General features: G+C 39.0%; 1 protein-coding gene across 6 annotated transcripts in view; it reads right to left on the reverse strand.

Annotated features, from left to right (window-relative positions):
• TAX1BP1 (Tax1 binding protein 1) overlaps positions 1–11,983 on the reverse strand; it is a 60,109-nt gene extending 48,126 nt beyond the window's left edge. For 4 of the 6 annotated variants that reach the window (XM_074150824.1, XM_074150821.1, XM_074150822.1 and 1 more), the window contains exons 1-2: positions 11,882–11,983; positions 8,688–8,871 (exon numbers count right to left, since the gene is read on the reverse strand). In XM_074150824.1, coding sequence (XP_074006925.1) covers positions 8,688–8,864 — 177 coding nt within the window. In that variant the 5' untranslated portion in view covers positions 8,865–8,871; positions 11,882–11,983. Of the gene's footprint in view, positions 1–8,687; positions 8,872–11,204; positions 11,263–11,881 lie in introns of all 6 variants that reach the window. The other 2 variants (XM_074150820.1, XM_074150825.1) reach the window with 2 other exon arrangements.
• Between the last annotated feature and the right edge of the window lie 3,956 nt (positions 11,984–15,939).

Consider the following 15,939-nt stretch of genomic DNA (forward strand, 5'->3'; position numbering starts at 1 on the left):
AAACTGTACTTTCACCTTCTCAACCCATATTTTTAAACTAAATACATGACTAAACAATCGTGTCTCCTAAAAACATCATACCAGATTGTTATGTACAAACAATGTGTTATTCAAACAAACCTCACTTGATTCAATTCTCACTCCATAAAATGAAAAGCTTTAATAGGCCATTAATCATTAATCTATTCACTATATGCCTATTTCCTACTTTTAAGAAAAAATGCTTATTTCAGTTTAGGACATTATAAACTACTTTTTAGTTATATAAACCAACTCTGTAGTCACAGTGGAAATGTTGAATTCTGGTAAAGGTTAAGATGTCTAACACGGAGTACTTTGCAATTTGGCTGGGCACGTAGGGACAACTCAGCTGTCTGCAATACTCATACCAGACAGGTTTCCTCCTACTAATAAATAGGCACCTAGTCATCATGAAAGTTTTTTCCTCTTCTATGCTGCCCCACACATAGAAGACCCTTTCTTACTGACATGCCACACAGCGCAATTACCTTCCCCATATTTACATTTCACCCACAGTACACTTCCACAAAATAGCTAGAATTTTATAGCTAGAATGTACCTATCTGTATGCCAATAGTGAGTTATCCAATATATTACTGAGGAAAAATAATAACCATTTTATTTCACTCTATCTCCTTTAACTTTCATCTCATTCATCTTGCAATGAACATAAGTTTCTCCAAGAAGAAAGCTCTGCCTTACAACTAACTGCACAGTGTTTGTAATGTAAAAATTACTTCAAACTTCACTTTTCATTTCTTGAGTTTCAGACGAAATGTGGAGAATAAACACTTTCTGTTTTTCTATTTAGTTCAATATCTTTCCTTTTATAATGCCTTGGTAAAGGCAGTCAACTCAATCTTGAGAGAGGGTGCTTTAAAGGACCACCACTGTAAGGGAAACACCACTTGGCATTTTCTCCCCTGGCCTCAGAATGCTGTTACACAACTGAGAGAACAGCAGTGTTCCTTCTGCAGCATTAAAAGTGTTTTCCCCATCTATACAACACACATGCCAATCACAGCAGACCAAAGAAGCAAACCCAGGAAACATTTGTTTAGTTGAACCAACTTTGGCAAAACTAATGAGTCTTTATTGTAAATATCTAATATGACCCAATTTAAAAAAAAAAAAAAAAAAACACACAAAAAAAACCAACCACACACAAAAAAAATCTATTCAAGTAAAAATTATGTCCTTTTTGTAATTCAGTAGGTAAATTACATAGTTTAGAAAGTAATTTGGCAAAGTACCCTAAGTACTGCAAGGAGAGAATAAACTACCTCTGAAAGAAGGAAAATTACAGCCAGTAGATAAGGCTCTGGACATACGTTATACAGTATAATTATTACTGACAACAGTAATTCAGCAGCCTTTACATATTTCAAATGGTAAGAAACAGTTATTTCAACCCAAACCACAGAAAACACAAGTGTCTATGCAAAATGCAACAGGGCCCAGCATCCCTGCAAGTGATTTCTCCACAACCGACCTGGTTTGTGCCATAACCCTGACTTCAAGCAACCTTACTTCACAGTCACAGCAGCACTAGTGCTACTGTAGCCCATAACAGCCTACAAAAGGCACCTATAGGTAACAAGTTCTTCTGACCCAATTAACAGGGAAAAATTAAAACATCTGGGGACAGTGAAGCTCATACCGGGCAAAATTACTGATAGTTTGCTGTCAACACTGACGTGCCGCTGACACAATATACTTTTGAACACGTGCATCATCATCAAATAATGATATCTAAATGCCAATTCTGAAAGAACCAAACTGTACAAGAAACTTCAGAACATGGACATGAGGATAAATATTTATTACAGTATCAAGTACACTTTAGTAACATTAAGGCATAGACATCTCAAAATAAGTAAACAATTAAGTCAAAGCTACAACCTTGATTTTTTTTAGAATGTCTGTGATCACCTTATACCATGTGCAACTTTGACTTACCTCAGACCAAGACATTTAAGACTTCACTTCCGATGTGACCTCGCTGTTCATACTGAGATAAAAATTTGCTATACAGCAGGAGCCCTAAAACTGAAACGTTTTGGGGTGGAAGATGGCTGCAAAGTACTCTGTTTAGACCCTTTATGAAAGTCTGTAATTTTAAGATGTTCTCTCGTGCCCAGACCTGAGGAAGTCCATCTCTGCTGAATGTTACGAACACATACAGGCAATCTTTTAACTTGAGCTATTGAGAACATATGGTATTTGTTGCAGTATCGCTGTACTATCAGGATCCTAACCTATTATCATCTCTCCTTGGTTGTATTTCTACCTCAGAGTTCAGAGAAATATGTCAAAATGACATTGATGGAGTGCCTAGACGATAGGATCAACTTTCTCTCTTATTAGGTATAAATCAAAATAAATATAGAAACAATATGAACTTTCTAAAAGGAAACTTGGCACATACGTAAATAGCTGCCAAAGGAAATGTTATGACAGATCAAAGACTAACAAAGTTACTGTTTACTTTAAGAGATAAGCATGAAAATGTATTAAAAGAGGGTGGGTGGAGTTTAAGTGAAATATTCATTTACTACCACATTTCAGGAAAACTATAAATTAGCACAATCTTTTACTTCAAAATTGTTACCAGCTACTGACCACTTTGCTATGCCAATTTTGTCTCCGACCACACAAACCTACCATAGCAAATATTTTAAGAAAATTAATGACACTTGGAATGAAACATCAAAATTTCTTGTTAAAGGTTACATCAGGTAAACCCAGATTATCCTTCACCTAGTACAGAAACAATTAACAACATTGACATGGACTTTTTTTTTTTGGTGAGAGAAGGATTAACTTGGTTATTTAAGACACGTCTTTCCAAAGAAAATAAATAAGAAACCAACTGAATCATCATTCTCAAAACATTCTGAATTCCAATAATTCTATTCCTGACTATTTTAACAACTGGATATAGTCTCCACTACGCATTCCTGTATCTATCATGCCCTGCTCTGCAGTGATGATTCCGTTCTGATGATACCAGAAAAATTGTATTTCTACATGCATGTGGTCAATAACACTTCCAGCTGTTGCACTGCACTTCATAACGTGATCTGTATATGGAAGTAATTGATATCTTAAAAAAAAAAATTTAAAAATATATCAATCTACGACAAAACCAGGACATTTAAATGAATCATACAAGTTGTACTGTTATTTGTAGTCCAAAGGAGACTAAATAACCCAGAGTACTATACAAAAACATATCTATATTGTCTTGATACAACACAACCACTAACCTGTTTCTTAGGTGTTCATCAACTCCACTGTTAAATTCTGCTACAGAAGTTTTCGACCACAGACAACTTAATTACGAGGTTTGCTATAATTTCTGTCTTTTCAATGTACTAATTTAAGTTGCACTTAATATTGCACTGATGCACAAAGAGTAGCTCAGGTGTGACCTCCTACATACCGAATCCTCTCTCAGAGCAAGCAGGCACTTCTTGTGTTCAATTAAGTTACTAAGATCTTCCCAATCCTGGTTACTCAATTTTAACATAGATTAAGTTACCAGAACATCACCATTTTTAAGTTGTGGATATTAAGAAAGTGGACATTAAGAAATAAAAAATTTCCTTTTCTTCTCTAGGTGTACATTAAGGCAGTCAATACTAAAGCATATTTATAACTCAAGTCAACATCCTAAAAGAATGGTAATGTAGATTACTTAGAAAAATATACCAACTAGAATCAAGGAACAGAAAAATTTTGATGGAATAATTAATGACACAGCAAGACCAAAGCCATTAGTTTAACATATGTAAGATTACCTGCTGATATTGCAGGTCTTTCCAGCATGCTGGCCTCACCAAAATTAAATCTTCAGAAACTCAGGAAATATTACGATATACCCCATGAACACCCACAACTTTAATGCTACTCTCTTGAAGTAGTTATTACGCCCATAACATTCTTTCCCTGTGCCTTTGAGACGTACAATAAACCTGCCTCCCTTCTATGCTGAACATCTGTCTGTCCTACTTGCACACATATGCCATAGACAGAGGGGTGAGCACTGCTTCCTAAAACCCAAAAAGGTTTTACAAACACTTCTGCAAACCTGGACATTATGTATTAATAATGTAAAAAATATCACATGGCCATATGATCATTTCACTTTATTTTGAAATAAAGCCACAAGATGTAGACTTCCCCATTCAGAGATTAAGACTACCAACCATACAGACCATTTTTGCAACCAGAGGTAGCACACATATTAATTATTCTTCCTCATTTCAAAGTTTTAGATTTGGATTACTCTAAGGAACTCTCCAGATTTTGATTAATCAGAGATAAGTAGAGAAGAATAAAGACAGAACGTTGGTCTTGGATCATTCTGGGAGTACAGATCTCCTGCAAAAATCAATCAAGAATGATAAGCCTTCTACCCTTTGACTCCACATTAAGAAACATCAGGTTCTTCTGCACAGAAAAATCTGTATGAAGAGGCACTCAGGCTATCCATGCCAAGTACTAGACCAGTACTTATTTGTAAAATTGCCTTTTTTTTTTCCCCTTGGTAACAAGCAAGGACATAGCTGATCAAGGTCTTTCAGCACTTGATTACAGACAATCCTCTAGAATGTCACAAAGCAAAATGAAATTGCAGCAGTGAAAGACAACAGACTTAAAGACTGAGTTAAAACCTGTTTTTAAGCCTCCAGTAGGGGACAAAGAAGAAGGACAAATATATACAAAAAGAATAAAATGCTGCATATTCAGAACTTCTGCTGTGAAGGGTAACATCATCTTCATTATTGTACTTCCCGCACCCTCCAAGTTTTTGCCAAAGGTCCAGTCCCAAAAGGAGTGGGATACTCCTTTAGATACACCTAGTTGGTAAGAAAATTGGCATATCTGAAATAAATCACAGAATGGTAGGGGTTGGAAAGGATCTTTGGAGATCTCCTGGTCCAACCCCCCTGCTAAAGGAGGTTCACCTAGAGCAGGCTGGACAGGATCATGTCCAGGCAGGTTTTGAATGTCTCCAAAGAAGGAAACTCTACAACCTCTCTGGGCAGCCTGTTCCAGTGCTCTGTCACCCTTAAAGTAAAGAAGTTTTTCCTTATGCTCAGATGGAACTTCCTGTGTTCCAGTTTGTGCCCGTTGCCCCCTGTCCTGTCACGGGCACCACTGAAAAGAGCCTGGCCCCATTCTCTTGACACTGAAGCCATTATCTTTTCATAGTACAAAATAGAAGCCGATTCTCAGTGATTAAAGGGAATATTCAGCAGACACAGAAAGCTGGAAATATTCCTAGTGATGGGGGGAAAAACTCAAAAGCTTCAAGTCTACAAAGTGAAAAAGAACATATACCAAGTGGAAAAGACTGATACAAGGAAGAGCTAAATGAAGTTTGTAATACATAAATTAATTAATAAATAAGCACAGTAAGACACACAGAAATAAACTTTTATAAGCAATTTATGGCTCCTACCAAGGATTCAATTTCTAACAGCACCTTTTTCACTTAGGCTGCACCACACTAACGGCAACTAGAACAATCACAAATGCAAATATACATGCAATAAAAAGAGTCTATTAGGTCTGTAGCACACGCTATGGAAACTTTTTAAAAACTCACAAGCTAGAAATTAAGAGTCAGTATAGGAAATAAGGTGTTGCTTCTGGAACTATTAGCTGCACTTCTATTTAAAAAGGAAAAACTAACAAATCAAATCCTTCAAAGCCACTCTTCAGAACAGAACTCTAAAAAGATTTGAAAAAGAAGCTTTAATTGTCATTCCACATTAAGCAGCCACGCCAATAAAGCAGGCGTAGCCCTTCCACCACACACCTTCCTAGTCCACTGGTTTCCATCCCAGTGATGCCAGCACAGCTGCTCATTGCATCACACAGCGATCAAGCTGAAGAACCAAACCAGTTGTGAAACCAGGTGGTAAAAGCTGGGGGAGGAGGGGCTGTATTTTTCTGGCAGATGACTTCCCTGATCCATTTCACTGTGCAGCTGCACAAACACCTGGACTAGCAAAACAAACAGGATGATACAAGGATACAAATAACCAATATCTACTCAAGACATCATCGCTGCTGAAGAAATATAGTTGTACTTGCAATCTAAATGAAAACCATTCAATTTAAAAGGTACCTACAGATTTTGTTCAGTTCAATTAAAAAAAAAATTCTTAGCTAACCAGTTGAGCAAACACAAGCCAGAATACAGCTGAAGCCACTGCCGTCTAAAATTAAACAAAAGTCAATATCAGAACAAAACACAAAACAAAATTCACGGGGGGGGTGGGGGGGTGGATATCTTATTCCACATTAAAAAAATTTCTTATTCCACTTAAGCTGACACCAGCTTACACAAGTTTGTTTTCTAAGCAAGTTATTCACTTCAGAAAGACAGAGTGAACTTCTGTTCCCTCTACATGAACGGTCACTGCATCGATGGTTTGAGTTTTCTCACAGAAGCCTTGCTTTCCTTGCATACTAGGCCAATACAGAAGGCCATTAATTACTGTTAACATAATTAGTCAAGATTTGCTTTCTTTTTTTATTTAATGCTGAAAATCACTTTACTACACATGCATCACATTCTTCTTATGTGTTTTAGTAAAGGTAAATGATAAAACCCCTGCCTCTTTCATCAGTTTTCAAACCATCTCCAAGTAGTTTTGTTGATTGTCCAGGAAGACTCAGTTCTCTAGAAGTCACTCATTTTTTCATTCAGATCACCATATAGTACAACTTCTGTCTATCACAAGACAATTACATTTTCACAGTTTATTTTACTGTAAACATTACTCATACATATTTGTAGACACAGATACAGTTGGACAGCTGGCTCCATTTAACTCACTGTACTATAACTACACTAAGTATATTCACAACACTTACTCAGTATAAGCTGACAGTCACAAAATGATCTTCATCATTTTCCCCATTTCACAATGCTTCCTTCCCTTTTGTTGACGAGAATTAGGTGAACTGGAAATTCAGTTGGGGAATTCCATTAAAAATTATCCAGTCCCAAAATGTTAGCCTTAACCTCAATCAATTCCCTGATTTGATTCATCACACGAGAGCTTGTTTCACATAAAGGTGGGGAAGCACATGAAATAAGTCATCCTGCACAAAAGAAGAAGTTTCTTTCAGCAGCAGTACTACCTCATACCAGCTCAACATGTTCCTCAAATGACTGCCAAAGCTGAAATACCTGCTGCTGCTAAAGTAGAATAAAAATTCATACATCAACAGTTTACAAAAAATCTACCGTCACAGTCAAGATGAAATCAAAGATACCTGTACATTGTACACAGCATTTCATGTATCACTGAAAAACTGTTTCACACCTTTTTTTTTTTTAATTTTCCTAATTAGTATTTTAGGGTCCTGTCTGACTGACTGCCTCCCTTGCTTAGGTCAACAGACAAAACCACAACGTTCATTTCTCAACTTACATTTAAATAATTCCAAAATGCTTATATGTAATACAAATAGCATACTCTTTAAAGTTTTGATAAAGATCATTTTAAAGTTTGATTAATGCCATTAGCTAAACATTCAAGTGCACAGTGTTACACCGATTTTTGTCAAAACTTTGCAGATAATGAAGATACACATACACATATTTTTAAAAGCTTCCCACTACAGAAATGCATCTGTTTGGAAATTAACATCTCCTTTGCACAATTTAGTGACCATACAGTCATTGCATATAGCATTAAAAATGCTTCTGCTTTGTTATAGAGCATAGTACTTCTATTTTGCAGAAGATTACATCTTCAACATCTAACATTATCCACTAACAATCAACTGGCAATCTACAAATTACAGTGAAATAAAGCACTTACGTTCTTAAACAGTGGACAGGCCCACTGGTCTAAGGGAAAGGTCCTTCAGTACCAAGATAGTCTGTTACCTTCCCCCCTTCCCCACTGCCAAAGTGTCACTTATTTAAAGCCTGAATCAAAACTGCTATTAACCATTTAAGTAGGGAATTCAAGCATCATCTACTAGGAGCTATACTGACAGAGAAACATAGATCAAGGTCTAAAACAGAAGCAGATGTAAGAATTCATCAATTTCTAATCCCATAAATTACACTTTACTAACCTTTAAAAATAACTCCAAATAAATCAAATCACTAACGTGAGGCAACTTAGATGTGGCTTCAGCCCTCCTCCTTTTTTCAAGGGTCTGTTTTGAAAAATTTTAGTGATCTATGGTGTTCAGCCTGTTCTAGCAACAACGAGTCAGGGACGTGGGTCAGGATACCTCCAGCTTAGTTTTCTGTTCTTTCCACACACACTTTCATACTTACTCTGGCTCACAGTCTTCATACAGTCCTGTTCACAGTGTCACTCTGTGCCCACGCACCTCTTCTCAAATCATCTCCATTTAATTCTGCACGACACCGCTACATCACACCTTCCCTTTCACCCAGCAGACTTACAGTGTACTCATTCCTCTAGTTCTAATCTCCAGTTTGATCTCTGTTACAAAACTCACACTCTAATAGCAGGAACCAATACATCACTGAAGTGATATTCCACTTAAGTTTATGGAGCTTTTACTGTTGTTGGCATTTTCTTTAAACTTTTTTTTTAACTGATAAGAGAGAAGACAGTAAACATTTGAGAAATTGCAATAGAACAAGCTTTACTCACCTTGAAAATACCAACCCAGTCTTTCTGATGAGGATGGATAAATTGGGTCAGAGTGTAGTGACATTCAAGGTGTGTGTTCGGAAGATAACTTTTTGCCACATTTTGAAAAATCACATGTGCAAAATTGGAAGTCTGCAAAGCATTAGCTGAAGACGGAACTTCTTGAAAGGATGACATGATTGATCTGTAACAAAATTGTAGAAGTTGCTACTTCAATATAGCGGAAAAATTAGTTCACTTAAAAAAATCTATTAATAATGGATTATCATCTATTATAATAATAATCTATTATAAATTTAATACTCTATTAATCAAGACAGAGAAACCTAACAATTAGTTCCTCTGTTCTGAAAACAGATAGCTATAGATCAAGTCCACCAAAGTGCACTGCCTCAGCATCACTCCAAAACAATCACCTCTCAGAATTAAAGGGCATTCATTTCAGCAATGACATCAAGATGGAGAAAAAGCATCACTTAGCTGAATGCCCCCAGTATTATAGCTCAGATACAGTGGCAGAAAGTGGGAAATAAAAGTGGTGGTGTGAAAACAAAGCAGGGTTCTAACTTAATGAAATATTCTTAATGATTCTGGATGTGGCAGGGAAGGAGAAAGCAAGCGCTGTAGTTTCCCCACTTTAAACTTTTCTCAGAATCTGAACTGCCCAGTGCTTCTGACATCATTTTTATATACGAAGTTTTTCTTCCCCTCTCAGTAAAAGTAACAAAGTTCCATTTTAAGACATTTTTAAAAAACAAGAAAGTTTACCTAAACAGGAGGGGTTTGTTTGTTAGCTGGTTTTGGTTTTTTTTTTCCGAAAGAGTTCTCTTGCCTCTGTTTAGCAGCCTGTAGACATCTTTCACTATTCTCACTGTAACACATATGCTCCCAGCCCTGCATGTTTAGCTTCATTACCATAAACAATGGACTTCATCGATAGTGGGAACATTTAGGTATGCACACCGATTGACCAGTTAACACCAATCAGTTGGACTGCAAAAGCTTTTAATCATGCTTTCTATTCACCAACTCATTCAGGATACATAGTTCTAAGAATGCAACGTGCAGCAGCAATGCAAGATGCTTCATAAGGAGAACAAGAACATCCCTTCCTCAGATTTGGCACTATCTGCCAAAAATGTAAGATGGGCAACTGAGCGGTTTCAAGTGTTTGATTTCAATGTACAACCACAAGTTCGTCAAAATATTTGTTATTAGGAGGATTGAGGCCATGTATATCTAATACAGTTCTAGAAAGATGAACCATCCTATTCTTGCAGTTGCTCTGAAAAGTAATTTTCTATTGACCAAGCAAATTCACACCTTGAATGAGGTAACTGACAAGTGTGTGACATATTAAATATTACTTTCATTGAAGATACATGTGGAAACCAATCCCGAAAAGGGATGGGCCACTGCAAGTCTCAAGAAGTTCAAAGATTAAGGGCTGTCCGGGTATTTCCTATAGCCTTTTAGAATTTCTTTTCACCAGTTAAAAAACAAGTAGCGAAGAGATCGTGTTTTCTGGAATAAAATGCACTCTGAATTAAACAGGTATTGATGATTCAAAACAAGTAAAAGGTAAACAGGGATTTTATAGGTTTAAGTCCTCAATGCTTTAAGCTTATTACTGCCCAATTTTGTGTAACACATGAAATACATATGGACAGCCATGACGTTATTTTGATGTATGTTACATAAAAAGCAGCTTTGTACCCTGAACAACACAAGTAGTAAGATAAAATACCAAGCTTATGAAGACTAACGTATAAAGGACAAAACCAAGAACTTACACAAGCAAGAAACTGAGTAAATATCAAAAAGACAGCTTTTGAGAGACAATAGCATACACATAAATCCTATCTGTTATCTAACTTCAGAGTCCAGAAGAATGTAGGAAATTTTATGGCATAGTAAAACCCTGAGAACTCCCACACCTCGCAGAACAGACAGTTATATTTAAGACATCTACTCTGAACTATAAATGGTATGAAGCGGCAGTTTCTATAATGCTAAAAGAAAATAGCCTTATTTTTTTTTTCAACTGCAACAAATTAATTCATTTTATGGAATTTAGTAGTACCTGAAGCTAAATAATATTGACATGAAACAGACCGCTTTGGTTTTCATTACCCATGATAAGTATAAAAACAGTAAACAAACCACTAATAAAACCAGTTGGCTTTAACTTGTTTTTTTCAACAGGTCTACTTTAAAAATTGGATTATTCTAAATTTATTCTAAGCACATATTACCAAAAAAAAACCCAAAACCAAACACCACACCTCAAAAAAAAGCCACCAAACCCTCCCCGCAAACATTCAGTTTTGCACACTGGTTGCCAGCTACCATAGCCAAGTACTAGCCTCAGTGAAATCAGTAAAGGGAGGCAGGTTTCCAAGCCCACAGCAGAACTATTCACAAATGTGAACTTGTGCAGACCAGCAGAATCATCTGGGATTACTGTTCCCCAGCAGGAAAATCCCCGGAGCTTAGGTGACGCTGCGATCTACTTACAGTTCAAGGATAGTTTAGAGGATGCTGGGTGCTTGCTTAATTAGCTCACAGCTACCGGCTGGGAAAGAGGGGAGGAGGAGGAAGAGCTACGCTTAGGCTTCGTTACTGACATGCCAAGTGATTCCCGCGGGAAGGCGTTTGGTTTTACACACGGAAAAGGACGAAGGAAGAAAAGCTCGTCAAGCAGGAAAAACAGAAGCAGGACGAGCCGCGCCGCCCCAGCCCGCTCCTCCCGCAGTCCTCCAGCGGCGCTCCCGGAGGGACGGGGCGCACCTGACAGCCCCGGCCCCTGCCTGCCCTACCTTCCCCCGCTCCGCGGGGCCGGCCTGTACCTCGCCGCCTCCCGCCCTGCCCCGTCAGCAGCCGCCGGGGCCTCACCTGCCCGCCGCCGATCACCTTTGCTCCGGGCCTTCCCCGCCGCCTCCCACCACCCGGCCGCCTGGGCCCCCCGCAACACCCGCCGCTCCCCGCGTCGTCCCTTCCCGACTACGACCGGCCCAAGGCAGCTGGCGGAGGGGCGGGGGGGGGGGGGGGGGGCGGCTTCCCGGTGGCGCAGAACTGAGGCTCGCGGCCTAACGGCCCCGCCCGACCCAGCAGCTGCCAGAGATGGGAAGGAAATGAGGGTGTCAAATCTGCCCGTCCGTCCCCCCTCAAGCCAGACCCGGGAGGGCCCTTACCGAGACCAGCGCGGAGGGCGCCGGGGACATCAACACGGGACCTCCGCCATCAGCGCCTGGCAGCCCCGCCCGCCCGCGTCACTTCCAGCCACGGCCCTGCCCGCGAGGGGGCGGGGAACCGGCCGGAGCCGGCGGTGGAGCCGGGCGGGGAGTCTGGGCAGGGCCGTCCCGCTTGAGGCCACTGAGGCCTTCGCGCCCTCCATCCCTCCCTCAGCGGGCGAGAGGGGCTGAGCGCGGCGGTGGTCCCGGCGTGTGTAGGGGCAGGGTGGCTGTTACCTCCATAAAGTGCACCTGTCCCTTAGTGCAGTTCCCTCCCTTCACATTTGTTACTACAACATTACTCTGTAATGCCCACATACACTAATTTAATCATCTCCCCCTCCGTCCCACTTCCTTGTACCTTGTAATTGGCCACCATTAACCTCCCGGCCTTCACAGCTCTTCCCAAGCCGACAGAGGGGTGAGATAAGAGTGACTCTAAAGGCTTACGCACACATCTCCTGCTTGCGTGCACTGGCGGGTCTCCATGAAAGTACGTTACCTCATAAATGCACTGACTCAGCTTGATTTTCATCCCAAGTGGAGTCATAGATGGCTTACCAGAGTAACGGGGATGAGTAGCAAAGAGCAGGGATGAGTAATGGTCATTGGCATGTGGGGCTTCTCCCGGTTCGCCCAGAGCTGGCTGCTGCCACAGCGTCTTCGAGATCACCTATACCTCTTTGCTGCTCCTGTTTCTTACATGGTTTTGTGTGCATTCACAACAAACAGGTTATGTGGGGAGACATAATATTATATTAGAATTAATATCAGAGAATATTATAGAATTATTAGAATTATTGACTTGGGTTTTTGATGAGTTCACCAGCTTTTTCATGGTCAGTCCTAAGAGAAATGAAGCTAAGCTGGAGCATAGAAACTGTCCTTTTAAGTAATTAAGCTTATTCATTGTACTTGCTTCTGTTTCATGCTTCTTGTTTCTGAAAACAATCTTACATCTTCGAGTGTATCACAGGTTACTAAGTAATCCTTTGATTAGTACACACAATCTCTTATATCATCCACATATCCCGTTTTCCCTGAAAAGCAATGCATTCCCTGCATTGTGCCAATAGATCATTTTAGCAGACCGGGTTTTTTCAGACAGCCCAAACCACGACAGAGACACAAGAAGTGTATGTGTGTGCCGCACTCTCTCCTTTAAGCGCAGATCAATTTTTGTAGTGGAAAATGAAACTAATACATTAATCAGAAAAGCAATGAATGTTTCTAAGGAGGTGGGGAGACCTATTTCTTCTTATCTCTACCCTCCGTTTCTTCTCCCTGCTGCTCTTTGCTCTGTGTGACCTGATAAAGGGCTGTCTAAGAGTCACAAGACGCTGTTCTCATGTGGGCTGGGACGTGGGAAGAATTCAGGGTTTACAGTCACAAGCTGGGGAGTATCGGTGTTGGTGAGACTAACATGAAGTTTTGCTTTCATTTAGCACTGTTATAATGCTGGCTTATGGGAATACAATGGGAAGTTTGAAATAAAGACTTTCTTTGGCAGTTAGCATCATTTTTACAGTTAATGCCTGGAAAAAAACTCTTCCCTCATTAAAAAAAAAAATATCTCCAATTAGGAGTTTTTTAAGAAACTTGAGGTATTTCCATGCTTAGCTCATCAATGTTCGTTCAGTCAAAAGAGTTAGTTATAGTTTAGTCATAATTCAGTATTAAGTAATAGGTAAACCAAACTACATATGCTGGTTGTCACATGTACAGTCTAAATATTAGGACAAATAAATCAAGAATAATCTTTTCTTATGCTTATATCCACAATTTTCAGGGGAAAAAAAAACCCAATGTGTTTTTAAACTCCATATCTTAACGACCTAAGTCTAAAAATATTTCTTCAATTATTCAAATTAATAACATTTCTTACTGAAATAAATGTATGGTTTAATAAGCGTTCTCCTGTATGTATTTGTACCCTAAGTTTAAATGCCAGTCTTATCCCTCTAGAATTTATAGCTGTTCCACAGAAAGATGGTACAGAGCCTTTTCTCATTTTGTTATTGCCCCTTTGGGAAATGAAGGACTTTGGCCAAACGGACAAGTTGTGCACCGTGATCCCAGGATCAACACTCAATATGCTTGTACTGGTACAACCAAAGATTTGGATCAAGAAAAATGTGGTTGGAACTGGTGAAACTTGCGCTTGCACTGAGAATTAATGGTCAAGTGCCTTAATGAGTCTGAATTTTCTAGGCAGGGATCATGAGATAATATCTCCTAAAATTCATCCATGTGATATACATCTTTGGGAAAACTTGCTCCTGAGGTGGAAAAAAACTCACTATTTTTCTATTTTTTGCCTACATTCACTGCAGAATGTTTAAAATTGTAAAATAAAAAAGAAGTTTGATCAGCATTTCTAGTGAAACCCTCGTTTTGTGAGACTCTTTAATACTAATACACTAATTCAATTCAAAAGCTTATTATGAGTATAATGGCAATCATACCATCTCCTTCTGACTTGATTTTCATCTTTCCAACCCCAATGATTTCAGTAACGGGAAAATGTTTTCATTCAAGCCACTATTTTACAACAAATGGTAGACTTTTCATGTATACCAGAACTGTAATCTAAGCATGTATAATCAGTGATTAGCCAATATTTTGGTGGGTTTTTTAAAGAAAAAAAAATGGTAAATGTCAAGTATCTTTTTGATGCAGTTCTCCCTATATATGTCATGGAATCAGAACTGTGGAGGCTGGGAGAGATATCTGGAGCAGGCCGAAGGAGAGCATGTTGCTCAGGGCCTTGCCTGGCCATGTTTTGAATGTCTCCAAGGATGGCGGTTCCACCATCACTTAAAAGACCTCTTCCAGTGGTTAAAAACATTCATTGTAAAAAAGTTTCTGTATATCAAATTGGAATTTCCCGCATTCCAATTTTGTCTCTTGCCTCCTGTCCTTTCACTGTGCACCTCTGAAAAGAGTTTGGTTTCATCGTTTCTATACCCTCTGTTTAACAGGCTGTCAATAGCAATAGGGTCTCCCTGTGGCCCTCTCTTCTCTAGGCTGAAAATAAATCAGTTCTCTCTTTTTTTGTCTCTAGAGGTACAATTGCCCAAGAATATATGTCTCATTTTGTTGTCAAAAAAAATTTTCACCAGGGTATTTATCTGTAAATAAAAAGCTGGCAGAGCCCTTTTCTTAGTGTCTCAGTTTCTTAAGCATAAATGTGAAGACAAATAAAAAATGGCAAGTTAAGATTGTGGGTTTGATAGAAGTATTAAATAAGGTAAAAATATATGTGAATGCGGTAACTGGATTTGAACATTACTAGATTCAAAAGAAGTTTGAAATTCAGTCTGGGACATAAAAGTTCCTCTGCTTTGTAATTATACTGAGACTTTCTTTGCCAGGATGAGACTAGTCCCTCTACAGGCATGAGATGAACAAAGAATAAAAACTGTAAGCAGCTAACCGGAATTACTGAAGGAAGTGTGGGGCAATTACAGACTCTCAGGGAACAGTCAACCATGTTTGGAAAACATTTACAACTTTTGTAACTACACTATCTTTTTAAACCTCCGAGCTCCTTTAGCAATTCATAGCGTTGAAATTAGAAATGGGTCTCCATCCCATCTGTTTAACCTTGGGTATATTTGAACTTTTATTCAGATCCAGAGCCTAACATTTTTTCTGTTTACTTTCTGTGTTACAGCCTGAACCAAAGCCATGATGAGTTTTGGATCCAGCCCTGAATTCTTCCCCTGAGGCCCACCTTTGCTTTGTACAAGTGACAGAAAAATTGTATATTTCTAGTTTTTATTACCAAAGAAAGGTACTTTATGTTGTGGATATTCAATCTATTGCTGTGACATGATGATATTGATGAAGTGTGGTAAGGAAACGCTCCGGTTCTAATGATTTGATTTCATTTTGGTTTGACTCCTATTTCAACACTCCCAACCTTTAAAAGTATGGGCCATGAGAGATGTAAAAAATATATATCGATGTCACTAATCGGAAGCTCTTTCTGGTCACGTTGTAAAGCACACTTAATC

The sequence above is a fragment of the Numenius arquata genome, chromosome 7 (assembly GCF_964106895.1).
Source record: "Numenius arquata chromosome 7, bNumArq3.hap1.1, whole genome shotgun sequence".
NCBI classification, from domain to species: domain Eukaryota; kingdom Metazoa; phylum Chordata; class Aves; order Charadriiformes; family Scolopacidae; genus Numenius; species Numenius arquata.